This window comes from Trachemys scripta, chromosome 2 (genome assembly GCF_013100865.1).
Source record: "Trachemys scripta elegans isolate TJP31775 chromosome 2, CAS_Tse_1.0, whole genome shotgun sequence".
Classification (NCBI taxonomy): domain Eukaryota; kingdom Metazoa; phylum Chordata; order Testudines; family Emydidae; genus Trachemys; species Trachemys scripta.
In genome coordinates this window covers 145,970,053-145,995,882 of record NC_048299.1, presented here as the reverse complement: position 1 = coordinate 145,995,882, position 25,830 = coordinate 145,970,053, and the positions used below count along the sequence as shown (strand labels likewise).

The 25,830-nt window shown below is 40.8% G+C and overlaps 1 protein-coding gene across 2 annotated transcripts in view; it reads right to left on the bottom strand.

Annotated features, from left to right (window-relative positions):
* The window catches only part of GFPT1 (glutamine--fructose-6-phosphate transaminase 1), a 63,689-nt gene that overhangs the window by 23,464 nt on the left and 14,395 nt on the right, over positions 1-25,830 (bottom strand). The window contains exons 2-10 of one of the 2 annotated variants that reach the window (XM_034761772.1): positions 16,659-16,766; positions 16,383-16,490; positions 11,688-11,813; positions 9,406-9,464; positions 7,560-7,694; positions 6,340-6,401; positions 5,190-5,269; positions 5,032-5,085; positions 1,096-1,201 (exon numbers count right to left, since the gene is read on the bottom strand). In XM_034761772.1, coding sequence (XP_034617663.1) covers positions 1,096-1,201; positions 5,032-5,085; positions 5,190-5,269; positions 6,340-6,401; positions 7,560-7,694; positions 9,406-9,464; positions 11,688-11,813; positions 16,383-16,490; positions 16,659-16,766 — 838 coding nt within the window. The remainder of the gene's footprint in view (positions 1-1,095; positions 1,202-5,031; positions 5,086-5,189; positions 5,270-6,339; positions 6,402-7,559; positions 7,695-9,405; positions 9,465-11,687; positions 11,814-16,382; positions 16,491-16,658; positions 16,767-25,830) is intronic. The other variant, XM_034761773.1, reaches the window with a different exon arrangement.

Here is a 25,830-nt window from a genome sequence, read left to right as displayed (position 1 = left end):
AGATGAGGGCTAGAGCTGAGCCCATAATCAAACGGGCAATTTATTTAAAGAAGTTGGACAGTTCACTTTTTAGTGTGTCATTATTTGATTAATTTAAGGCCCCACTTTTAGAAATCTCTATGAATTCCTAAGGCAAAGTGTATTATGCAACAGCGTAGTCTAATCGTTGCAAGCCATAGACTGGGAGCCAGCATTACTGGATTCTATTCCCACCTCCGCTGTTAACTTGGGCCATTTCTACACTTGAAAAATAGGTTTGAAAATACAAGCTTTTAACTGATGTGATTTTAAACATGACTTTGGACAGGGCAAACCATATTTAAATATATCAGCTGGTTACAGTTAACCCTGTTTACCTAGCATAGAAATGGCCTTGGGTAAGTCACTTAATCTCTGTAAAAGGGGGAAAAGACACACGGGTATCCTAAGGCTGTATCCTTAAAGCTCTTCAAAACTCTCAGATGAAAGGAGCTGCAGAAGTCAATTATGGTCACACTTACATATGTTTCTGGAACAAACACTGTTACTTTACTAACATGCTAAAGACCAAGGATTCAACAAGGTTAGTTTTTTACCATTAGCTTTTACCCTCCAGTAGAGTTAACATAAAAGACTTTTTAGGGGATACAGGGAATTAGGCATGCACAGAGTCCTTAGAAGAACTGCACAATTCTCCTCAATTTCTGGGTCTGTCTTTTTAATTTTGGCCGCTGTCTTCACAAGATTCCCATTACTCATCTCTGGAAGCATATTAACTGATGAACTTGTACTAGGACAATGCCACAGTAAATAATGTTTTCACCCCTCAGCTCACAGAGAGCTGAGAAGGGATAAGTCTTCATTTCTTTAACAAAGTCTTATTTAACCTGCCTTTCACCCCCTCCCCAGCATCAGTAAAGAAGGACATGCAATTTATGAATGGTAAGTAAGTGACATCTAGTTGATGTTTGTAAGACACTATGAGAGTTGTTACGCACTCTTTGCTAAGTATTGATAAAGTAACAGTTGTAACGCAGGTTACCCATTAGGGCTCTAAATTGAAAGGGCATGTCAACAGTTGTCTTGGAATCCACTAAAGATACTGAAGAATCTCACCTCGCATCAGAAGCAAAGTAGTACTCCACAGCTTTCTCTTCAACAGGGAAAAGACAGGTGGTGCTGTCGATACGGGAAAGGCTGCAACTTCCTTTCTTGTCTTTACCTTTAATGTTATACACTGTATTAGCAATCAGTGTCACATACACTTCCACAATAAAGAACAGACGCTGCAATGTGTCAAACTTGATCACCGTTCCCAACTCACAGTACCAACATGAAGCATTATTTTGAACACTTCACATTTCGGTTGAGATCAAGGGGCTATAGTCAATTTAACACTGATGAAAATAGGCTTAGCAAAAGCGATCAGGATTTTTTTTCTGGGTAACATTATTTGTTCCCATTCTTGAGCCCTTTCTTAGTTTGCTTACACGGCACTGAAAGCTTTTTGGATTAAATCTACTTGACATTAAACATGCTATTGATATGTTCCATACTTGTAGTGTGTCTATAGAGAACTTCAATAAAAGAACTAAAGTAGGAAGTCTCTGTACGATTCTACTCTGAAAAATGACTCAAATCATTTCACAAGGTTTCACATTTATTAGATACCCATATTTTTTCACTCACTCTGTCCTGCTTACAAGTTTAAACATTTTTTTTTTTTTAATAACTGCTGTGCACACTCACCGTGGTGTTTGAGAGGCAAGTGGGACTCTCTCTACTTTACATCTCCATGTTTAATAAAAATTCTCCGCACCAAAAGCAAACTCTCTTTCTCCTGGTCCATTTGCTATTAGCATTTGTACAATGGCCACGGAGTACAAGAGCTCAGTACTGTTCGTGGGAGACCAGAAGTGGAGCAACTGACAAATGAGTTTCTCATAATTTTGGTCCAAGCTTGTAACACTGGCAGCCTGCAGTCTGGGCAGTCAGATTTAACCGCTCATAGGAATTATTTTTGCTGGTCCAAGAGGCGTGACTAACACCAATGAGTCGTAGGAGACATTTTTGGGATGTTGGTAGAAATTTTTCCAAAAGCCTAAAATTTCACTGAAAATTCCCTCAGTATTTCAACATTTTTTAACCTGCTCTAGAATTTTTTTTCTTAACTTCAAGAAATTGTTTACCAGTGAAGACTAAGACTGTAGTATAGTCTGAGAGAAGTGGCTAAGACTGGTTGCTTAACATTTGAGCTTGGACAAAACACTAAACATGCCAGAGAGATCAACCTTGCATTGGCAGGGGGTGATAAAGAGAAGTCACAGAGGATAGATGGGTTATTCTACAAGTTTCTCTTTTCTATTCTGTCTAAAATTCAAGGATGACAAATTTTAAGTTGACATATACTACAACGAATACAATCTACAGGCCTAATTATTTTACTTGTACTAAAATAGCATAAACTGGGTAACATTTTAATTACAGAACATGTACTTCATTGATTTAAATACCCTCCCCCCACAACAATAGCTAATATTCAGATCAATACAGCTGCAATTTAGTTAAATTTTCCAAAAACTTTTTTCTAAAATCAAAAATATTGCTTTCATGTTGATACTGAGGGAAAATAAGGAAGTTCCACTAAACCAACAGTTCAGAGCGCTTCAGATTTTTATGTTCCTTTCAGTTTGCAAATCAGAAAACAAAGAACACAACCACCAGAAAAGGCAGAGCGATGGTGCTAGTGGCCATTCTCCAAATAAACCGCCCACCCTTGATTGAAGCATGCAGATTTTCTTTCCCCAGGTAGGACATTTCACTGCATCATCTTTATTATGTCAGCATTGCTTTCCATTAGATTCAATCTTTTTGTCATCAGCACTTAAGAAGTTCAGTTTCAGCAAACCAAAGCCAGCTGCATATCATCAGTGGATATATCACTGATAAGTATTGCCTGGCTGCCACTTTTTAGGCTCTAACAGCAACACAACAGCAATTCCTCACCTTCAGAACAATGACTGCTACTGCCTACTCAGGGCTTGCATCACGGACCAAAAAAAGGGGGAGATTTTGCAGACAATTGGGGGTGGCAGGGAGAATAAAACAAGTACTTCAAAATCTCTCGGAGGAAAAACTGCTGAGCATATTTTGATACCATATCAACTTCCACTGTAGCAATTTTAAGCATATGCTAATTTTAAAATGCTAACGTAGCACAGATTCGTATTAGCTTCTACTTAATATGAGATATTCTCTATGCTTACTTGAGCAAGGCTACATTTGAAATTGCTTTAAGAGGCACTTGCAAAGACAGAGCGGCCTATGTTAATGTCACTGTCTTTGACTAAAACCACCATCCATTATAGATAATTCCTAGGGATAATACGAAACCCTATTGCCAGTTAACAAAGGAAGAGCAGCGCATCATGCCCAGGCTGTCAGCAGAAGTTCTTACCACAGGTGTGAAATGTTTTTGAAAAGTGAGAAACCAACCAGTTTATTGCATTTTAACTAGACAGACTGGCGTGCCACAGAATCTTTATCTATGCGTACAAAGATGGAAGGAAGCAGAAATCACCTACTCCTTACACTTCAAGCGTTAATAATAACTAGGAGCCCTACCGCACCTGGTCCACGATTGCCTCCGTAGCTTCAAAACCCTCTCATCTTATTGAGGTCACTCGCTATTCCAAGCATGTGCATCCCATTAGGACGTACCTACATAAAATTACATTCAGCCCTGTGCAACGATGAAGTCTTAACACCTTGTGGAGTCAGCACACTGTACTTCTAGGTCCATGCTACACCACAAATCTTAGGCTGCGCTTTCACCAGAATTTGGTAGTTCTGGGTTGTTCCCCTCTCCCCCTCTATTTTAACTTGAGGCTTTGGGTAAAATTGTCAAAGGTCAAAGACATTTTCAAAGAAACTAAGTCCCATTTAAAGTCAATGGACTTTGGTTTTTAAATGCCTATGTTACTTTTGAACGTGGGATGCAGGCAATTTTTACCCATTAACACTAACTTCCAGGGAAACCTGTTGAACATGTGGAACAACAAACTTTTGCACACCACCTCTCCTTTGGCTTGTATTAAATATAATTGTAATCACTGTCCACTCAAATAATCAGTTTTCCCCAGGTTACAAGAGGATGTAGTTAATAAAAGGTTACCTGGGTGAGCTATTGGCACAAGAAGAACTTCAATAGCATTGAGGTTCAAATTCTCCACTGGCACAAGCCCACACATTTCAACCACTGAAATAACTATTCTTGCAACCACATGCTACTGAAAATGAAGTCCTACTGATTTACACCAGGTGAGTATCATGCCCCATCCTTTTCCTTTAATAGAGAACTCTCCTAATTTAGCTGAACATTTTGTCAGATCGTAAGTGAAAGGTTATTTTTAAGACAGAAATGGAGTACTTGAGAAAACAAATTAGATTGTTAATAAATAATGATTCATTGCAGCTAAAGGCACACCCCAAACTCAAAACACACAAACAGATTTTTGTAAAAAAGATTCCGGATACAAGGAGCAAAAGGGAAATAAACCCAAGCTGTAATTTGAACCTCATTGTATCCATGATGTGCTGTAGATCAGATGAAATACATTTTGCTCAAAACACAGCTCTGCTTCAGTGACAAGATTTCCCAGCATGACAGTGGTTTCTAATTTCATTGTTTCTACTTTTTTTTTTTTTTTTAAACTTATTCACTCTTTCGTGCAGTGAATAATGCCGCAGGGAACTCAAGAACGAACCTATACCTAAAACATCAGTTAGCTAAGTTAACGCTCACAATGTACTATGTACATGTTCAGAATCACTAGAACACTGAAACTTGGGGATAAGGTGGGGGGGGGGTTGTATTTATTTGTGGTGTTCTATAAAGAAGAAATCCTTTTCTTCTGGTTTGTTTCATTTTGCTACATGGAAAGCAATAACCACATACTAAAGAGGCAGTTCTAATTTCCCTTATTTTCAATTCTTTTTCTAAGAAAAAACCAGCAGAACTTGTAGTATTAAAGGGATGTCTCAAGTAGGCACCTTTCTCCGCTTCTATGGATATTCCACCAACAGAATGATCCATAGATTGCACAGCTGAAAGTGTAACAAGAAAGAAAAATAACTTCACACAATCAGTGGAAAATAATAATTTTAAATAGTGTAACAATATAACAAAGAGAAAGTCACTTCTAATTTACCTGTTCTGTACAGTATTGGAATGTGGTCAGTGGAGAGCTTGTGTTCACTTCGAACTCCAATCAGCAGGGGGCTTCCTCGTCTGCAAACGAAACATGGAGCTGTAACTGATGATACATGGAGCTTCAACATAGAAACCTTAAACTTGAGGGACTGTTGTTGGACACCACGGTATCTAAACCAATTAACCTCATCCAGCTTGTTTTACTGAATCTCATTAACCAATTAATTGTGAAGGAGGCTGCAAGATATAGGACAAAATTCCGATCTCAGTTACACTAACCTTCCCCAATTGAAAATACAAATTTAGCGTTCACCCTTTCCAGGAACAGAGCTAGACAATGAGATATGAAGGCAAAGGCTAAAAGCAACAAAGACTTAAAACTGGAGCAGATTCCCTAATATGAGCACTGAAATCCTGCACTTGCATGCTCAAGCCAGTATTTTGAATGGTTATTACCCATTATATGCACCTAATGGCAGATACTAAAATTGAGGCTTTCAAAGTTTATTAGGGATTTAGCCACACTTTAGTTAAAATTAATGGGAATAGTGTGGCTAAATCTCTTGGTTGGCTTTTGAAAGTCTAAGTGTGGGATTTAGAGGTCCTATTAAGGCACTCGCATGATACACTTGAAAATCAAAGTAGCCCAATTTATTAAATAAATAAATAAATAAATAAATAAAGGGGGTGTCCCTCCCAGGCTTTAGGTGCCACTGCCATACATTACAAAAACAAGTTCCCGACCCACAAATCCGACTTCTCTTTCCAAGGCCAACTTCCACAGCAGCCTTCACAACCAGATTTGCCTTGTGGCATGCCCCCAAAGGCCAAGAGACCTAGGTTATTTCAGACCAGTTGTATGAGTATAAGCGAGATTCTGACCACAAATCTGGTACTGAAGTATTTCTCCAAAGGAGGCCTTTTGAAGTGTTTTGTGCTGAAATGGGGGAAAGAGAGGAGAAAAAAGTATGCAACACAGAAAATGCAGATTCTCACACAGTGCAGTAAGAGCATCCTCTATGTTACTCTCCTCTGACTGATACACCAGCCATCATCAGCAAGAAGGGAGAGGGGTTAAAAATGTATTTGCTTTGATTGTGATTAAAAGGGGAATACTGTCTATTGAGAGATACAATAGCAATCTTTACCTGGTGCCAACTGCTTGACCATGGTAATGGACACTTTTAAACACAAGGGCAAAAGCACCTTCCTGGAAAGAAAGGCGAAATATACAAATTATTGTACCATTTCAAACTACACTTACAGCCACATTTTTCAAACACCAGCATGTAACCTGCACCCATAAGAACATTCTTGTTCAACAAAACAACTGTCTGTTGGCACATATTTCATGGTCGCTGATTATTTCAGGTGCCTAATTTTGAAACCATTCCCCTTAATTCGCTTGTTCTAAGCCAGTTATTTTTAAAAAACAGGATTCCCTGGTTAGGCTTAACTGCCTACCACTATAAAAGCTCTGACACCAATTCAGATTTTGGTGAGCTGACATACTACACCAAGGATTCAGCAAACAAATTTTTGCGCTGCTTGACCTGCGTCTGTTCGCAAAATTGTTTGCCACTTGGAACACATACCATGGAAAATCTGTGCATGGCCTCGGGCTGCTGCCATTTCCCTGGCATTCCATGGTTATTAACGTTAATTGTTTCCAGAACAAAATAGCACCAGGAGGAAGTAAACTAACTGTTTTTATGCACAGGACTGTGCATATTAATAAAAAAAATCTCAGGTAAACATACATGCTTTTCAAGAAAGTTTCCACAAGAGGTCAGCATTTCTTCCATTACTGGAGTTTTACAACCAACTAACCTTAGGTCCAGATTCAGCAAAGGAAACACAGACTTAACTTTTAAGTAGGTCCCAATGACGCCAATGGGACTAAGCACAAGCTTAAATCCTGTCCTAAATAGGGATGCTCTCCTAAGACAGGGCTTTAAATTGTGACTTAGTGACAAGTTTACAATGTAGATCTGGCCTACAAGCTTAGCAGGATTAAACATTTATATGAACAATATCCATAGTTACATTAGATAGGAATATAAATTCTTGCGCTTCGTGACATAAATCAAACACTGATTGCCTGGAAGAAACATCTCTGTACAGGTTATTCTTTAATTGTCCATTATGGGATTTCTTGCACTACTCACTGAAGAATATGGAATACAGACAGCCTATTGGACTAGACTGACCATTAGTCAGCTGAGTATTGCAATTCCAGTATTCCAACTTTCAAATATTTTAGCATAGCTTTTATTTTCATTTGAGACACCATCAGAAGTATTGCCTCTGGGTCTAAAAAAAAAAGAAGTTTGAATCAACCGATTTTTAAAATTAATTAATATATTACCAGTTGCTGGATAACCCTCTCCACCAAGGTGGTGAAGCTAATGTCGTCACTTTCGCGGTTGTCGTACATGTACTTGACAAGCTTGGCAATGGTTTCTGTGTCGGTCTCAGACTCAAAATCATACCCTTTGCTTTCCTGAAAGCAAACCAAAAAACCCCAGTTTGTTATTACTGTTCATTATTTGTCACGTCTAGAAGCGCTAGTCATGGACCAGAACCCCATTGTGTTGGGCACTGCACAAACTCAGAAGAGAGAGATGGTCCCTGCCCCCAAAGAACTTACAATCTAAGTGTAAAACAAGAAACAAAGATTGATACCGACAGATAGAAGAGTACAAGGAAATAATGAGACAACAGTCGTCAGCCTGATACGCAGCGGGTCTCAGAACACCAGCACCTTAACCGCTGTCAAATTTTTTGTAGGCATCATGGAGGGTTTTGAAGGAGGACAGGGTGGTAGCTTTGCAGATGTTTACAAGGAGCTCCTTTTAAGCACAAAGGTGCTAGTTTGAAAATGTAACAAGTAGATGATGGAGGCTGGAATCATGGGCCGATCGCAATTGGGAGTCGATAGTGAATGAAAGATGATAGTTGGGTGGAGATAAACAGTGAAGGGCCTTGAAAGTGAAGACAATTAGCTTATGTCTGATGAGATGGAGAAAGGGGAAGCAGTAGAGGGATGACATAGTCAAAGTGACAGGCTAGAAGAATTATCTTGGCAGCAGCATTCTGAATGGATAGGAGCAGATTTTGAATGGATATTTGTCAAGGCTAGAGACAAGAATGTAGTAAATCAAGACACAAGATGACGACATTAGACACTTTGGTGGGAACAGATTCATTGGAGCGCGAGGGGCAAAAACAGGACTGGAGAAGAACTCTAGACTGTGACTGTACACAGCAAATTCAATGATCTTAGAGATGAAAGGGAGAGGCAGAGATAGGGAAGTAGCTGGAGATGCAAATGGGCTCAAGGTTTTTTGTTTGTTGTTAAGATGGGGAGACTAAAGCATGTTTGTATTGTGAAGGGTAGGAGACAGAGCAGAGTGAGAAATTAAAGGAAAAGAGTAAGGGATGGCATCAGAGTGGATGCAAGGGAGATCTGCAGATGAGATGTGATGGGGCTGTTCACTGTTAATGTGGACAACAGAGGAGAGTCTTGCAGGACACACAAAAACAGTAACTGCATAGACTGCCCCTATTTAAGAAGCTCCCTAAGTAAGGAAAAACAATTCAGACAAGAATTCATATCAACCAGTCTCGTGCACAACAAATATCTCCACAACAGTCTTTTTTCTTGTATAATCTGTCTCACGCTACCCATAAATCAGGGTGCTCTGGATGTATGAAACTGAATACAGGGCACGGGGGAGCAACTCTGTCAATAGCAAAGAGCAAAGGATTACGAAGTCCTGTTAGCAGAATGGTCAGCTGGCAATGCAATTTCCATTACCCTCCAAAGGCCAGAGCATCAAAACAGATCCTTCATCCTGAAAGAGAAGATTCCCAACCTCATACACATGAAGGTATGATCAGTCCATGAGACTTGAGGGGTAATTTCCATCCCTTCAATTTCTACTCTCCACCCACAAACCAGATCAAAGCATGGGCAGCCACATGACCTGAGATAATCCCATGGTCACCATGAAAGCCATGAAGTCTTCAGCTGTCTCAGAAGAATCTCCAGCTTTGTATGTTAAAATCGCTGGGCACTATTACCACCTGTGGTTTCCACACCACAGTAGCAAGAAATGTAGGCAGCTAATCAAGGACTTTGAGATTTAACCAGTACTAGGTGCCATTATAACTTTATCCCAGAGCTTTGACACACAGCTAGTTTTACTTACCAAAAATTTTCTCAGATCTTTGTAGTTGGTTATAATGCCATTGTGGATAACAATAAATTCTAGAGAATAATAAAAAAAAGTGTTAATTCTAACAGAAACGTGAGTATTTTACATACCTTAAACACCATATGAAACATTTTATTCTAATAAGCATACTTACACAGTAGTAGAAGCATCAAAATAGTGAACGGCTTCTATAATTCACTGCAATTACCCTGCACAGATTGCTCTCTGTTAGCAAGAACTGTTCTAAGCTCTATGAGGTAATACCATCTAGTGGCTCTCAAACTTTTTTACCGGTGACCCCTTTCACATAGCAAGTCTCTGCGTGCGACCCACCCTTATAAATTAAAAGCACGTTTTTTATATATGTTTAACACCATTATAAATACTGGAGGCAAAGCGGGGTTTGGGATGGAGGTTGACAGCTCGCAACCCCCCATGTAGTAACCTCGCGACCCTCAGGGGTCCCAACCCCCAGTTTGAGAACCCCTGGTCTAGGACTTATGCTATGCCTTTCCATCAATAAATCTCATTGTGCATTACAAAGATGGAGAACTTATTTTACAGATGGAGAACTTAAGGGACAGAAACATTAAGTGCCTTGCTCAAAGGCCTGTGTTAGAAGTAGACCATTGAATAACCTTTTAAGAGCAAATATTTCAAAGAAAACTCACCCATCTGTCATCTTTTGAGGGTGGCTTTTTTAACTTTCATGGATTTTTTAAAAAATGTATTTAATACATCCAGCTGCCACGATGATATGCCGTGTATCAGTAAATACCAATTACCATGACAATGTTCTCTTAGTATCATTGCATGCAATACAGAATAGAGATAATTTTCCTAATGTAAAAGACGAGAATCTAGGCCAGCCTTCATGTGTGCCATTACCCTAAATTACTATACATGTTAATCACATCAGGTCTTAGTGCTGAGGACGTTAAACATGCACAAACCATTTTCCAAATCAATGGTTGTATTATTTCCGTTTCCAGTATTCAGAATCACAACACATTTGAAGGAGTGGACAAAGTAGTTTTGCAGAAGTCTTGTAACCGGAAGATTACTGAATATATTTAATATATGCTTGTAACAATTTTATGTGCGGTGCTCACCTAAACAATATACAATTAGCGATGATCCTTTTCTATACGAGCTATTATTGTATCTCAGTTGGTTCGTTTGTTACAATACAAAAATCAGATGGTGAGAGCCAAAATTGGTTCCATTTCAAAATCTTCAGAAACTGGTTGGTAATGTCTCCTGAGATTCTAAATATCTTGGGCTTGTGTTTTAATCCAATCAATTTTCACTGAACCATTTGACACAACACTTAAATCACCCCGGGTGAGCTTAACAGAGATGGAGTATGGTCTTATGTTTAAAGCACAGGACAGAGAACAGGACAGAGAACATCGGGTTCTATTCCTGGCTCTGTCACTGGCCTGCCGGGTGACCTTGGGCAAGTCATTTCACCTCCCGTGCCTCAGTTTCCCCACCTGTACAGTGGGGATACTTTGTCAAGTGCTTTGAGATCTCGGAATGAAAAGTTCTGTAAGAGCTATATATTGTTGTTATTATTACCTAGCTCTGCCACAAACCATCATCTGTAAGTGAGAATGCTAACGATTACACAGGTAGCCTGAGGATAGGTTCATCACAGTTCGTAAAGCATTTGAGATTCGAGCTGGTGCATAGATATAAATAAGAGCCAAGCAGCCTTCTGCAGCAATACAAAGGACAAAGCAACCTTTACCAAATGATGGCCAAAAGAGAGAAATAAACAAAGAAAATTATAAAAAAAACCCTGTATGTTAGCAACATGCCATTTATGATGATGGTTGGGAAAATTCCTGTACAGAGATTACTGTAGGCCTTGAGATCTTACTTTTTCAGTCAATATTGATTTACTGAAGTCCCGAGGCACTATCACAATGCAAATAATTAATACGACTGCCTCTTACTGCAAGTGATTCATCATCATAATAAAAAAAAGAGTCTGGTGCTGTTCTTATTGAAGTGAATGACCAAACTACGGTGGGATTCAAAAGGAGCAAGATTAGGATCATGGCTTGAAACAGAATAATGATTCCTACCCCCTGCCTCCAAGCACGTGCTCTCACAGAGGCATAGGCAGCACTGCACCAATGGAGTTTTAGTATGAAGTACTGAATTAAGTGACAATTTGCAAGAGCATATTCATCGCTCAGAATTCCCAATAGCCATTATTCTCCCCATTCACACAAATAAATACTTCCCCTTGCAGTGCAGGGTCTTACCATTGTTTTTATCTGAGCGCTGCGGGTGGCTATTGACGGGACTGGGCTCACCATGGGTAGCCCATCGGGTATGTGCGATGCCAAGATGTACATCAAACTCGATGTCCAGGTCCATATCCTGTTGTTCTGCAGATGGAAGTGTAAAAATTTTACATTATCAGGACCTGATCCAATTCACATTGAAAGCAACATAAGAGATGGGTCAGGCTTTCAGAGCGTAACAGGCAATGCAGTAAGTTACATAGAGACTGACATATTCAAGTAAAAATATAATCAGAAAATTATTAGCACAAAGCAAGCAAAACGTCAGGTTTAAGTTATTGGCAGTCAAGACCATGTCATGGCCCCAGCCAATAAAGTGATGATTTCTCACGTGATGAAGGATCTTTCCATGTGAGATACACAGCCTGATCCTGTGAACCCTGTCCTCTGAGCCACACTACTGATCAGTACCACTGACTCATGTGTACAGGTTTGCAATATCAAAGATCAAATGTTTAATTTAACTGCCGATTTTTTAATAAATTTACCAACATGATTTTCTTCTAGGCTCTCCACCCACACAAAAATTGCAGCATTCTGAGTATTGTCTATTAACGCCAAAGCTGTTTGTGGGCAGGTGTTAATATTTTCTAAGCTCTTCTTCTGGCAAAAAGTATCCCAACATCAGGGCATTTCCAACAAGTTCACAAAATCATTTCGGTTTTTCAGCAAGAACATCTTTGTCTCAGGAGTTCACTTGTTTTGCCACACTGAGTCCTCAAAAAGAAGCAATTAGACAGCATCACTTGTTTATACTGTATATATTTTCTCCTGAGAACATTTTCAACTCTGATAATCTTTTCTCCTGCATATTGAGGAAATATCTATGAATTTTACTTGTGAAGCATTCGCATGCTTTTATTAACCAATAAGCCAATGGGAACATGATTGTACATCAATGGGAGAGTCTTACAAAACTAGGACCATAATTCTCAAATGTACACTTCATGAGCTATTAAGAAGTTCATAGCACTTGTTAGTAAAGAATAAACCTGTTATGTTAGACAATCATTTACTCAGTGTTCTTCTCAATTGTCTGTTTCCAGCCTATCAAGCCTTCTTCAGGAAAGCTTTAGTGAGAAGAGGATGGGAACCGGTAAACTGAGTAAAAGCTCTCATACCAAGCAGTGAATTATTGTACAATATAGCAATTGGCAGCATGTTTCAACTATGCCTTCCATTCTCCAAGAAGTTCTGTGACACGCCTGTCTATCCCCCCAGCTCAACCTCTTCCAACTTACTATATGGCCTTCAGTTTATTTCACATACCTATAAAGATACATTAACAAAATTATTCATGTGGCTGTTTTGTAAGTCTCACTCATCTGGCGATTCCATTCCTTTTTATTCTCAAAAAGAAAATAACCTTTAACAAGTCACCCAATTTTATTTTCTTCCCTTGTGTTGGCCCATCATCTCTGATGCTATTGAAATATTAGCTCTGCCTGACCAAGCATAATCACCTTATACAATATCAAATTAGAAACCTCAACAGTAACAATTTAGTGCCTGGAAAGTATCAAATTAATCTTCTCTTGGTAGAAGTTCATCCTTTTGTTCAGAGATTACCTTTTCTGTCTTTCTTAATGGCTTTTCATAGACCATAATATAGTTTTCTAAATTGATTTTACCACAAGTGCTTAAATCTACCATTATTCCAGTGTCTTTCTTTTTTACTGAATATATACAATATAGCCTTGTTTATTCAGACTTTGGACTTAGCTGAATTAAGGTCAGGTCCACGCATTTCATTTGGATCAATGAGGTTTTACTATCTTAGTAATGTTAAAATTACATTAAAAGGCTACAGAATCAGTTTCTCATAAGTTTCATATATGAGAATCCTTTAAGTTAAATAAATATGCTGTAACTGAAGTTACTAACACCTGAAAATCAGGATATTAACTAGAAACAGACAACCATCAACTATGATGGCAGATACCTGCAAGTTCATGCAGTGCTTACCCATACTTTACAGAAAACAATTGTTTGCAGTTTTGTTTCCCGCAGAGATTTGACTAATTTAAAATCTGACTCTATCCAGGACACAAAAGGGTTTAGAAATAGAAAGCAGAATACCTCACTTCCTACTTTCTCATCAATTTGACAGTTCCACTTATAAGTATATTAGTATTTTTTCTTAACCAATTCCTTAGCTCATCTACTGCGCACCTCAAGATAAAACTAGGTTTGCACTATAAGATATTTAGGTTATTCAGAAACTCAAAGTCAATTTATTAAGGCTAAATTCAAAATGTCCTAGTGGATGATTTTTTCCTGCTTGCAGAGGAGGAGGGAGTTTATTTTTTAGAACTGAAATAAAATATATCCATATATAGATGGATTCTTATTAATGCTGTAATATTATTTTCACTATTTTGCTTTATTTGGATGAGAAACCAATGCACAGTTAATTCCCTTTCTAAAAGGTTGCTCCTTATTTTGAGAACATTTTAAAATTTACCAAGCTAAATGGGCCCCAATCCAGCAAATATTTACAAGCACTTGTGAATCCTAGTGAATTAAATGGGACTACTCTTGAGTGTGAAGTAAGGCTGTTGATTAATAGCCGTTAACTCACGCGATTAACTCAAAAATATTAATTGTGATTAATTGGAGTTTTATTCACACTGTTAAACAATAGAATACCAATTGAAATATATTAAATATTTTGGATGTTTTTCTATATTTTCAAATATATTGATTTCAATTACAACACAGAATACAAAGTATACAGTACTCACTTTATATTATTTTTATTACAAATATTTGCACTGTAAAAATGATCAAAGAAATAGAATTTTTTTAATTCACCTCATAGTGCACTCTCTATCATGAAAGCGCAACTTACAAACGTAGATTTTTTTTTTTTTTGGTTACATAACTGCACTCAAAAACAAAACAATGTAAAACTTTAGAGCCTACAAATCCACTCAGTCCTACTTCCTTTAAAGCCAATCACTAAGAGAAACAAGTTTGTTTACATTTACAGGAGACAATGCTGCCCACTTCTTATTTACATCACCTGAAAGTGAGAACAGGCACTTGCATGGCACTTTTGTCGCCGGCATTGCAAGGTATTTACGTGCCAGATATGCTAAACATTCGTATGCCCCTTCATGCTTTGGCCACCATTCCAGAGGACATGCTTCCATGCTGATGACGCTTACTGAAAAAATAATGTGTTAATTAAATTTGTGGCTGAATTCCTTTGGGGGAGAATTTTATGTCTCCTGCTCTTGTGTTTTACCCACATTCTGACATATATTTCATGTTATAGCAGTCTCGGATGATGACCCAGCATGTTGTTCATTTTAAGAACACTTTCACTGTAGATTTCACAAAATGCAAAGAAGGTACCAATGTGAGATTTCTAAAGATAGCGACAGCACTCGATCCAAGGTTTAAGAATCTGAAGTGCCTTCCAAAATCTGAGAGGGACGGGGTGTGGAGCATGCTTTCAGAAGTCTTAATAGAGCAACATTCTGAAGCAGAAACCACAGACCCCGGACCACCAAAAAAGAAAATCAACCTTCTGCTGGTGGCATCTGACTCAGATGATGAAAATGAATATGCGTTGGTCTGCACTCCTTTGGATCGTTATTGAGCAGAACCCATCATCAGCATGGACACGTGTCCTCTGGAATGGTGGTTGAAGCATAAGGGACATATGAATATTTAGCACATCTGGCACGTAAATATCTTGCAATGCTGGCCACAACACTGCCATGAGAACACCTGTTCTCACTTTCAGGTGACGTAGTAAACAAGAAGCGGGCAGCATTATCTCCTGCAAATGTAAACAAACTTGTTTGTCTGAGCGATTGGCTTTAAAAGAAATAGAACTGAGTGGACTTGTAGGCTCTAAAGTTTTACATTGTTTTATTTTTGAATGCAGATTTTTTGTACATAATTCTACATTTGTAAATTCAACTTTCATGATAAGAGATTTGACACAGTACTTGTATTAAGTGAATTAAAAAATACTATTTTATTTTTACAGTGCAAATATTTATAAAAAAAATAAATATAAGGTGAGCACTGTACACTTTGTATTCTGTGTTGTAATTGAAATCAAAATATTTGAAAATGTGGAAAACATCCAAAAATATTTATATAAATAGTAGTCTATTATTGTTTAATTGCGCGATTAATGTGTTTAATCGCTTGACAGCCCTAGTGTGAAGTTAAGCAAGTGCTTAAGTACTTTGCTGGATTTGGGCCTTAAACTGTACTGATCTGAAAATTTCCACTTAATAAATACAACACAGAGATTAACTCAAGATAATCAGTCAAATTTGCGAATTTCAGATTATTTAATATTTAAACTCCCTTGCACTAGAAAAAACCCTAAGATGTTTATTAATACTTTTTCAGTTACATCTTCCACTAGTAAAGACATTTTTCTCCCATGTAAAACAGCACTGTACCATTGTGCGTATAGCAGCATACCAACACATAGCTGATGATTTTACTAGGATTCAGCTTGACAGATCAAAGACTTCCTTGTTCAGAAGTTGTATCCCCAAACAATACTAAGGACAGAATACGTACGATACAGAATATCTCAAGATACATGAGATTGAGGTTAAAGAGTACTTAACATGCAAAGAATCTCAAGATATTTTTGGAAAGGGGAAGTGTAATACATACTGTTAATCTCTTCATCCAGAGCCTTCACTTTCCCCTTCTTTTTGATTAGTTGGATTTTGCCGGCATTAGCCTCCCAGTCTTTGTCATTTCCTCCATCGATTCCCACACCTAACAGTTTCCCGCAAGACACAACAAACAAATTGTGAAGCATAGAAATTGTGAAGCACAGTGGAAAGCAAAGACTTATTTATGACCACCTGCCTAATAAGCATACCAGTAAAATGGCAATTTACAATATAAAAAGAAAAATAATTGTTACTATATCGAATGACCTACCTGCAGAATCATATCCTCTGTACTCCAATCTCTGAAGCCCTTTGATAAGGGTCTCCAGGATCTCCCGTCTTGTCCGGGGAACATGGTAGTTTAGGTAAGCAAAGATGCCTAGGGAAAAGAAAGGTATATTCTAAGAGTGGTCCATTTAACTTGATAACAAAGCACCAAATGACAGAATGTTGTGTTGGATTTCCACAGGCACAAAGGATAAGGTGCAAGATCTGCCATGCTGAAGTTAACCCTTGCCATTGTACATTATAATTCTCTTGCAGGAAAGTCCCATTAAATTCTTATCCTTTCCACCCCTATTCTAAGATCTCTAAGGGCAGGGACAGTATTTACACTTGGGAAGCCAAAGCTAAAGCATCAGCCCCACTATTTACATGGCACTAAAACCAACTGAACAAAGTAGTCAACCAATAGAGAGAAGCTTGGTAGAGCTGGGGACTAAACTTTCACGTGAGCTGGACTTTGGCTATGGAACTCACTGCCCTAAGACAGAACAACCACTGAACTATTTCCGAACTAAAGTTCAGATTCAGGAAACTGCTAAAGCAAATGCTTAATTTAAGCAACTACTTAAGCACTGTCCTGAATAGGATTTTTTTCCTGAACTGGGACCCACATGCAGATCTTACTTCTTCAACACAGCTTCCCCTCAATGAGTTCTGCACACAGACAGATAGGCAACACACCCATTGACTCATACACGCTAAAATCCTTATAAATGAATCAAGCTATTTCCCTTTTAGGCTGGGAAGGAAGAATAAAAATAGAAATAATTTCTCTAACACTTGGCAGGCACTCAGATACTATGGTGATGGAGGCACGTAAGTACTTAGCTCTATAATGAAAATTTAATTATTTGGATCTTTTTCAGAAAGATTCCATTTGCTGCTGCGATAAAGCAGCAACACATGACGTTTATTGGGATGAGGATCATTTGTACTAGAAACTGTTCCTTCACCTTGCCTTAAGATTTTAGCAAAGCAAAGACATCAGTGAGTATAAAAGTGCGACAAGTTTGTAAATTTAAAACATACAGCGTAAACTTCCAAACGTGACTAGTGATTTTGAGTTCCCAACATGACACACCTTAGAAGGTTTTTCAGAAAATGGATGCTCAATTATTGGCAAAAATTTGATTATTTTTAAGATCACTCAAAAACGGGCACTCCAAATTCACTTTAGAAAAAGTAGGCTATATCTGTAATCAATATGTCTCCATCCTCCTCATCCATACTCTGCTAAGTAGTCTCTAAACATGCAAGGAGACCTCAAAGATTATAGGTCTACTTGTATACATAAGGACTATTCACATAAGTAAGCATCTGCAAGATCATGCCCTTGAATGGCTTGTGTTACTGTTATCCTAGATAATTCAAAGCCCGCTAATCGTTTTCTTTTTATGCTGAGAAGTATGAGCAGAGAATTCTAGGTTTACAGATGCACCAAATCTCATGTTACAAAGCCTTAAAATGTTTACCAGGTACCTATTTCCCTGAGGCAGACAAGCAGATATGTGGGACTTGCAGCAAGGTAGTACTGTACCCTAGACCTAGACCCTGATCACTATGGTGAGGAAAAGCTCTGTCAGCGGGGAGACAGTTGGGAGCTGCTGGAGCCTGTCACCATGGCCGGAGTCTTTCATGGGGACAGCGAAAGGCTCTGGCAGTGGGACATCACACTGCTGAAAACAACAGTGGGAGGCAGCTCTTGGGTGCATACAGAGCTGCGTAGGGTGCATCCTCAAGGGTTCAGGTGTGCAGGGCATGCTACTCCCGTAAGTCATGCCTTACAGTCTACAGTGCTATTTATACCGGGGCTAGCGGGACCTGCAGTGTCTGTACGAGACACATCACCCTACCTGTAGAGGTACCTTCAGTGTTCAGAGCGAGAGTGCAATTTACAACAGTCCCGCCAGTTTCACTGATTTTGCTCAGAACATTCTGAACAAGATTTTTGTAAATTCCACTCTGCTGCTGCCAGCTGGGGTGGGGTGTGGCCAGGGAACTTCCTGTAGCCACTGAGTGAGTAGGGATGACATTGCAAGCAATAAGATATCTGCAGCTAAATAACTAACTATCTCTGCTGCAGTTTGAAACATTTCATTTTAAGAATCCCTTCCTGACCCTCTTCCAATCCCTTCCCTCCCATTTGGCTTAGAATTTTACCATTGGCTAATTAGATATATTTAGTTTCTTACATTTCCAGAACTGCATTCTTCAAGTACACAACCACACCCCTCTCTGCAACTGAACAGACTGCAGAAAGTTGCCATCTCAAGACACTGAGGCTGAAGGATAGCACATTTCAACTACATTCTGGCCTCCTAAAAACCTTTAAATAACTTCCAGTCTTACACTCACCAGTGCTCCTCTGATCACACTTGCTTTGGCCTAGTCTACCCCTAACACTCAGGTCAACCTAGCTACATTGATCATGGCTGTGAAAAATTTCACACCCTCAGCACCACAGTTAGGTCAGGCTAACCCCTGGCGTAGAAGCAGTTAGGCTGGCAGAAGGATAAATCTTTCATCAGCCTACCTACCACCTTTCGGAGACGTGGATTAATGGAAAAACCCCTTCCACTGATAAGGGAAGCATCCACACTACAGCGGCTCAGCTGCAGCGCCTTCATTGTGCGGCTGCAGCGTAAACATGGCCTTCCTTTGTTATTGCTGATCAGTACACTTGTAAAGCTGCACAATGAAGCCTTACTTCAGTAAAATCCTAAAAAGCTGCATGTAATCCTACGCCGTTTCAGACGGCTGCCGCTGAGAAAGTGCTAGTGTGCAGAGGCACAGATATTAAATGCTTTCTATTTCTCTTCCCAAGCTAGCGAGAGAGATTCTGAAGACCAAAGGGTACAGAAGAGAAAAGAAATTCACACAACGTAGGGATCAGATAATTCTAACTCTTTTGACTTCCAAATCTCTCCAGGTCAAAAAGCTAGCCCAAATCAGTAGAAATTTAAAATTACTATGTAATGGCTGTTTAGTTTCCATTCATATGCAATATGAGTTGGTGGTCTCGTGGTCTTTGTCCGGTTTCTAGTGGACAGGTATCTACCACACAGAATCACAACTGCTATAGCACCTTTTAACAAGATGCCAAAGACTGAATGAGCATCAAGACCAAACTATCCTCCCTCACCTAGAAATGGTTCATCTGGAATAGGCTTGAGACACACCGCTGCCTATTTTCTATTTGTTCTGTAGCTAAAAGGAAACTTTCACCTGTAAAAGCTGTCCATCTGGCACTTGTCTTGAGCTCTAAAAATGTACTAATGTTTTAAAAATAACAAACAGCTCACTCATGAGGTTAGCAGAGAAGAAATTTGTATCCAAGGCTAAAAATGTCACAAGAGGCAGAGAAAAAATATAACTCTTGACATCAGAAATGTCGAATTCACGAATCATAATGGTCAGTTACCGACAATACAGTCTTTAGAACTAATAATACAGTATACGTCAAGAAATTGAAGAGATGTTCCAAAAGGAAGAGGATACAAAGACAGAGATTCAGTTCTGGTTGGCTTCAGCCGTTATCTTGATGGATGAACTCATCCCACTTGGGAGGATAATGGAGACTTTCATAGTAAACCAAAATTTCTAAAACTAACCAATGATCAAGGCAGAGGAAAAGTAGGAGAAACAGGTTTCAAAACCCTTCTGAGAGAGAGGAAGGCAGAATGATAACGCAATACAAATAAAAAGGCAGCACAGACTGTCTAATCACTTTAAAAATATGATATACTAGGTAAAAGTGATTAAAGAATAAATTTCCTTACCTATGTTACTAGCAAAACTAGTAGTTAAAAAACTAAACATTTGAAAAATCCTTTCACCATTTATGCCGTTTGTCCATGCTGAGTGATGTATTAACAATTAAAAAAAATAGACTCTTCAATTTCACTTTTGTTTGGAATAAGTTTCTAGTCTTTCACTTTCTGGTTTCCATGCACTAACACAGTGAGCCTTTGGTTTCACAGCACTGCAAGGGAAGACATCAATCCAAATGTAAAAAATAATTTCATTTGAGATTTGTTTCTTGTAATATTTTTAAAGGGTGTTTCTGGCAATATTTAGATTCTGTGATTGATTAAAAAAGAATCAGAATGTTTCTATGTTTGTTATGTTTCTCTATCAAATTTCCTCCATTTGCAACTGAAAGATTTTATTTTCCCTAACTACCAGTAATAAAGGTTCTGCAGATCAAATTACGACTCCCCCCCCCCCCCCGCTGTATTTGTGCAACCTCATTGTCTTCAGATCACACCTTCAGTTATACCTGTGCAAGTCCAGGTAAAGGAATGCTGTTATGTTGGTATAACTAAAAATACACTTTGAAGACAATGAGGCTGTACAGCCATATCTGAAAGAATAATCTGGCCTGCAGAACCTTTGTTTCTGGTGATAATGAATGAGATGAAGACAAGCCATTTCTCTCTCTGAGCCCAGGGTAAGGTCAGCTAGGGAAAAGAACATCTTTTTATTTGTAAACTGAGCAAAGAGATCATTTCAATGAGTACCAAAATGCTGCCACTTCTATCATACAGCACCTCTAGTGTAGGCTATAAAAAACATTTTTTTTTCTAAGTACCAGAAGCATACCACTTTCACAAAAGCAAAGGCACAGTAGTGACTTTCCCACTCGCTGATGGTCCGTTTCCCCCACCCCCATTCAAGTAGATAAAAAGGTAACAGCGAATTAGCTCTTTGCAGCTGTTGGGAGTGTTATGGGTGGGGCTGGTCAGAAAGGAGTGTATTCTTTTGTCAAAAAATGCTCATTTTGTTGAAATCTAAGCATTCCCCAGGGACATGTTGATTTCCAAGCAATTCTAAGGGAAACCAGACAGGTTCCACCCTGCCTGTCTGGTTTCCTACTAGCTCTACCCTGGTGCCCTGCTGGGGAGTCAAGCGCCCGCAAGCCTTGAAACTCTTAACTTTTCGGGCTACCAATGTCCCTGGGAACCTGTAAGGCAAACTGCACTGATTCATATATTCCAATGGCTAGAGGGAACCATTGTGACCATGCAAGTATAGGTCACAGGACAGAGAGCTCCCCCAAAATCATTCTTAGGGCATACATATCTTTTTTAAAAAATCCAATCTTTATTTAAAAATGGTCAATGATGGAGAATCCATGAGCCTTGGCAAATTGTTCTAATTACTCTGTGTTAAAAACATACACCTTATTTCCTGTCTGAAATTATCTAGCTTCAACTTCTAGCCATTGGATCTTGTTAGACCTTTCTTTGCTAGACTGAAGAGTCCATTATCAAATATTTGTTCCCCAGGTAGACACGTACAAATTGTAATCAAGTCACCCCTTAACCTTCTCCTTGTGTTAAGATAAATACAAGGAGTTCCTTGAGTCTATCACTATGAAGGCATGTTTTCTAATCCTTTAATCATTCTCGTGGCTCTTTTCTGAACCCTCTCCAATTTAAGAACATAAGAAAGGACATACTGGGTCAGACCAAAGGTCCACCTAGCCCAGTATGCAGTTTTCCGACAGTGGCCAATACCAGGTGCCCCAGAGGAAATGAACAGAACAGGTCATCATCAAGTGATCCATGCCCTGTTGCCCATTCCCAGCTTCTGGCAAATAGAGGCTAGGGACACCATCCCTGTCCATCCTGACTTACATCCATTGATGGACCTGTCCTCCATGAATTTATTTAGTTCTTTTTTGAACCATTATAGTCTTGGCCTTCACAACATCCTCTGGCCAAGAGTTCCACAGGTTGATTGTGCGTTGTGTGAAGAAATACTTCCTTTTGTTTGTTTTAAACCTGCTGCCTATTAGGCCTTGGCTACACTTGCAGCTGTACAACACTGTGAGGTAAACCTGTCTTCGTACAGCTGAGTAGGGAAAAGCACTGCAGTCTGTCCACACTGATAGCTGCCATCGCAGTGGCGTGGCCACACTTGCAACATTTGCAGCTGTGTTGGGAGCGGTGCATTATGGGCAGCTATCCCAGCATTCATGTGGCTGCAACGTGCTTTTCAAAACGGAGTGGGGTGGAGTGTGACAGGGAGTGTGGGGGGAGAGAGAGTGCTTTTTGGAGCCTGTCAGCACTCTATTTTGCAAGTTCCGAACTCCCGGCCCCCTGCTCATTCATTCATTCATTCATTCATTCGCTCAAAGCAAACAGCAAACTGTTTGCTGTTTCTCTTTTTCTCTTTGAAACCGGCACTTCTGCATTCCTGCAGCTGGTCACAGCAATGGAGAGGATTGGCCACTTGACAAGGTGATTAGTACAGCCCTGCAAGCGTTTACACTCACACCCGAGTCATAGCCACTCCGCTGTATCTCTTATTCCTCTCCAAGATGTGGAGTACCTGCAGTGCTGCAGCCACGAAGATACAGCACTGTAAGGCCTTGTCTACACTACGAGAGTAGTTCGATTTTACTTAAATCGAATATTTGGAATCGATATTGCAAAGTCGAACGTGTGTGTCCACACTAAGGACAGTAATTCGACTTTGTGAGTCCACACTAACGGGGAAAGCGTCGACATTGGAAGCGGTGCACTGAGGGCAGCTATCCCACAGTTCCCGGAGTCCCCGCCGCCCATTGGAATTCTGGGTGGAGCCGCAAATGCCTTCTGGGTAAAAAAAAAAGGGGCCAGGGTGCTTTTGGGTAACTGTCGTCATCCGTCCATCACTCCCGCCCTCCCTCCCTCCCTGAAAGCGCCGGCGGGAAATCATTTCGCGCACTTTTCAAGTCATTGACAGCGCGGACGCCACAGCACTGTGAGCATGGAGCCCACTGCAACCATCGCTGCAGTTGTGGCCGCTCTCAACGCCTCGCAGCTTATCATACAGGTTGCCCTGAGGCAGATGCAGAAAAGTCAGGCGAGGAGGCTACGTCAACGCGGTGATGACCTGAAGTCTGAGAGTAGCACAGACCTCTCAGAAAGCAGGGGACCCAGCGCCGAGGACATCACGGTGGCAATGGGTCATGTTGATGCTGTGAAACGGCAATTCTGGGCACGGGAAACAAGCACTGAGTGGTGGGACCGCATAGTGCTGCAGGTCTGGGATGAATCACAGTGGCTGCGAAACTTCCGCATGCGGAAGGGAACTTTCCTTGAACTTTGTGAGTTGCTGTCCCCTGCCCTGAAGCGCAATGACACCCGGATGCGACCAGCCCTGACTGTCCAGAAGCGAGTGGCCATAGCCCTCTGGAAGCTTGCAACGCCTGACAGCTACCGGTCAGTCGCGAGCCAGTTTGGGGTGGGCAAATCTACCGTGGGGGTTGTTGTGATGCAAGTAGCCAAGGCAATCGTTGATGTACTGCTGCCAAAGGTAGTGACCCTGGGAAACTTGGAGGCGATCATAGATGGCTTCGCAGCGATGGGATTCCCAAACTGCGGTGGGGCCATAGATGGAACTCACATCCCTATCCTGGCACCGGACCACCAGGCCAGCCAGTACATTAACAGAAAGGGCTACTTTTCCATGGTGCTGCAAGCACTGGTGGACCACAGGGGACGTTTTACCAACATCAATGTCGGATGGCCGGGCAAGGTTCATGACGCTCGTGTTTTCAGGAACTCTGGTCTGTTTAGACGGCTGCAGCAAGGTATTTACTTCCCGGACCACAAAATAACTGTTGGGGATGTGGAGATGCCTATAGTCATCCTCGGGGACCCAGCCTACCCGCTAATGCCCTGGCTCATGAAGCCCTATACAGGTGCCCTGGACACTGAAAAAGAACTCTTCAACTACCGGCTGAGCAAGTGCAGAATGGTGGTGGAGTGTGCTTTTGGACGTCTCAAGGGGAGATGGAGAAGCTTGCTGACTCGCTGTGATCTCAGCGAAACCAATATCCCCATTGTTATAGCAGCTTGCTGTGTGCTCCACAATCTCTGTGAGAGCAAGGGGGAGACCTTTATGGCGGGGTGGGAGGTTGAGGAAATTAGCCTGGCTGCTGATTACTCACAGCCAGACAGCCGGGCGATTAGAAGAGACCAGCGGGAAGCGCTGTGCATCCGGGAGGCTTTGAAAGCAAAGTTCCTGAGTGAGCAGGGTAACCTGTGACTTTCTAATTTTGTGTACAGAGAAGCCTTCACCCCACTTCCAACACACGTTTCAAAATAAAAATAGTTCTACTTTGTTAAAGCACACCGTTTTCTTTAATACTGTTTTCGCGGGAATTTTTTAAAACTGGGACGCAGACTGTGGTGCGGAGCGGGTGTAGTGTAGTCGCGCGAATGCAGCTTCTAAACTCAAGGACTGACAGGCTCCGCTGCGGTGGGATGGTTCTTTCAACGGAGCCTGTCACCCCTCCTGATACGGACTGTGTGTATGGGGGGTCTATGTGAGTTTGTGGCAGGGGTGGGACGGTTACAGATCCCCTGCTGTGTGGCTCTGTGATCCTGCCTAAGGACCGCCGCTTAAGATCTCTAACTGCCCTCCCCTGACACAAAGTCACAGAGCAACCCACCCCCCACCACATAACATGAAAAGAACCTCCCAGACTAACCAGGGTAAGTAGTCACTGCATCACTGCACTATGTATGTGCCCTGCTGCTGTGCCTGCCCCCTACTATGTACCCTGCCAAAGGTGACTGTCCTGTCCAATTACCAACCCCCTTTCCCCCCCCTCCTCCAAAAGAACATGATGGAAACAGTAGTTAACAGAAACATATTTTTTATTATCAACTACACATGGGACTGGGAAGTGAAACTTGGACGGGGGCTTGTGTCAGGCGGGAAGGAAAGAACTTGTCAAACTTTGGGGAATGAGAGCCTTCTGCTGCTCGAGCTCTCTGCAGGGGTGGAGTGAGAGTTAGCAGGGACTCTGCCGCCTCTCCTTCTGTGCACTTTGGGTGAAGGGAGTATGGGACTTGGTGGCGGGGGAGGGCGGTTAGAGATGGACTGCAGCGGGGCTCTGTCCTCCTGCCTCCGTTCCTGCAGAACATCCACAAGGCGCCGGAGCGTGTCCGTTTGCTCCCTCAGTAGTCCAAGCAGGGTTTGAGTCGCCTGCTGGTCTTCCTGACGCCACCTCTCCTCCCGATCCATGTTGGCTTGGTGCATTTGGGACAAGTTCTCCCGCCACTGGGTCTGCTGTGCTGCCTGGGCTCGGGAGCAGGCTATAAGCTCTGAGAACATGTCCTCCCGTGTCCTCTTCTTCTTATGCCTAATCCTCCCTAGCC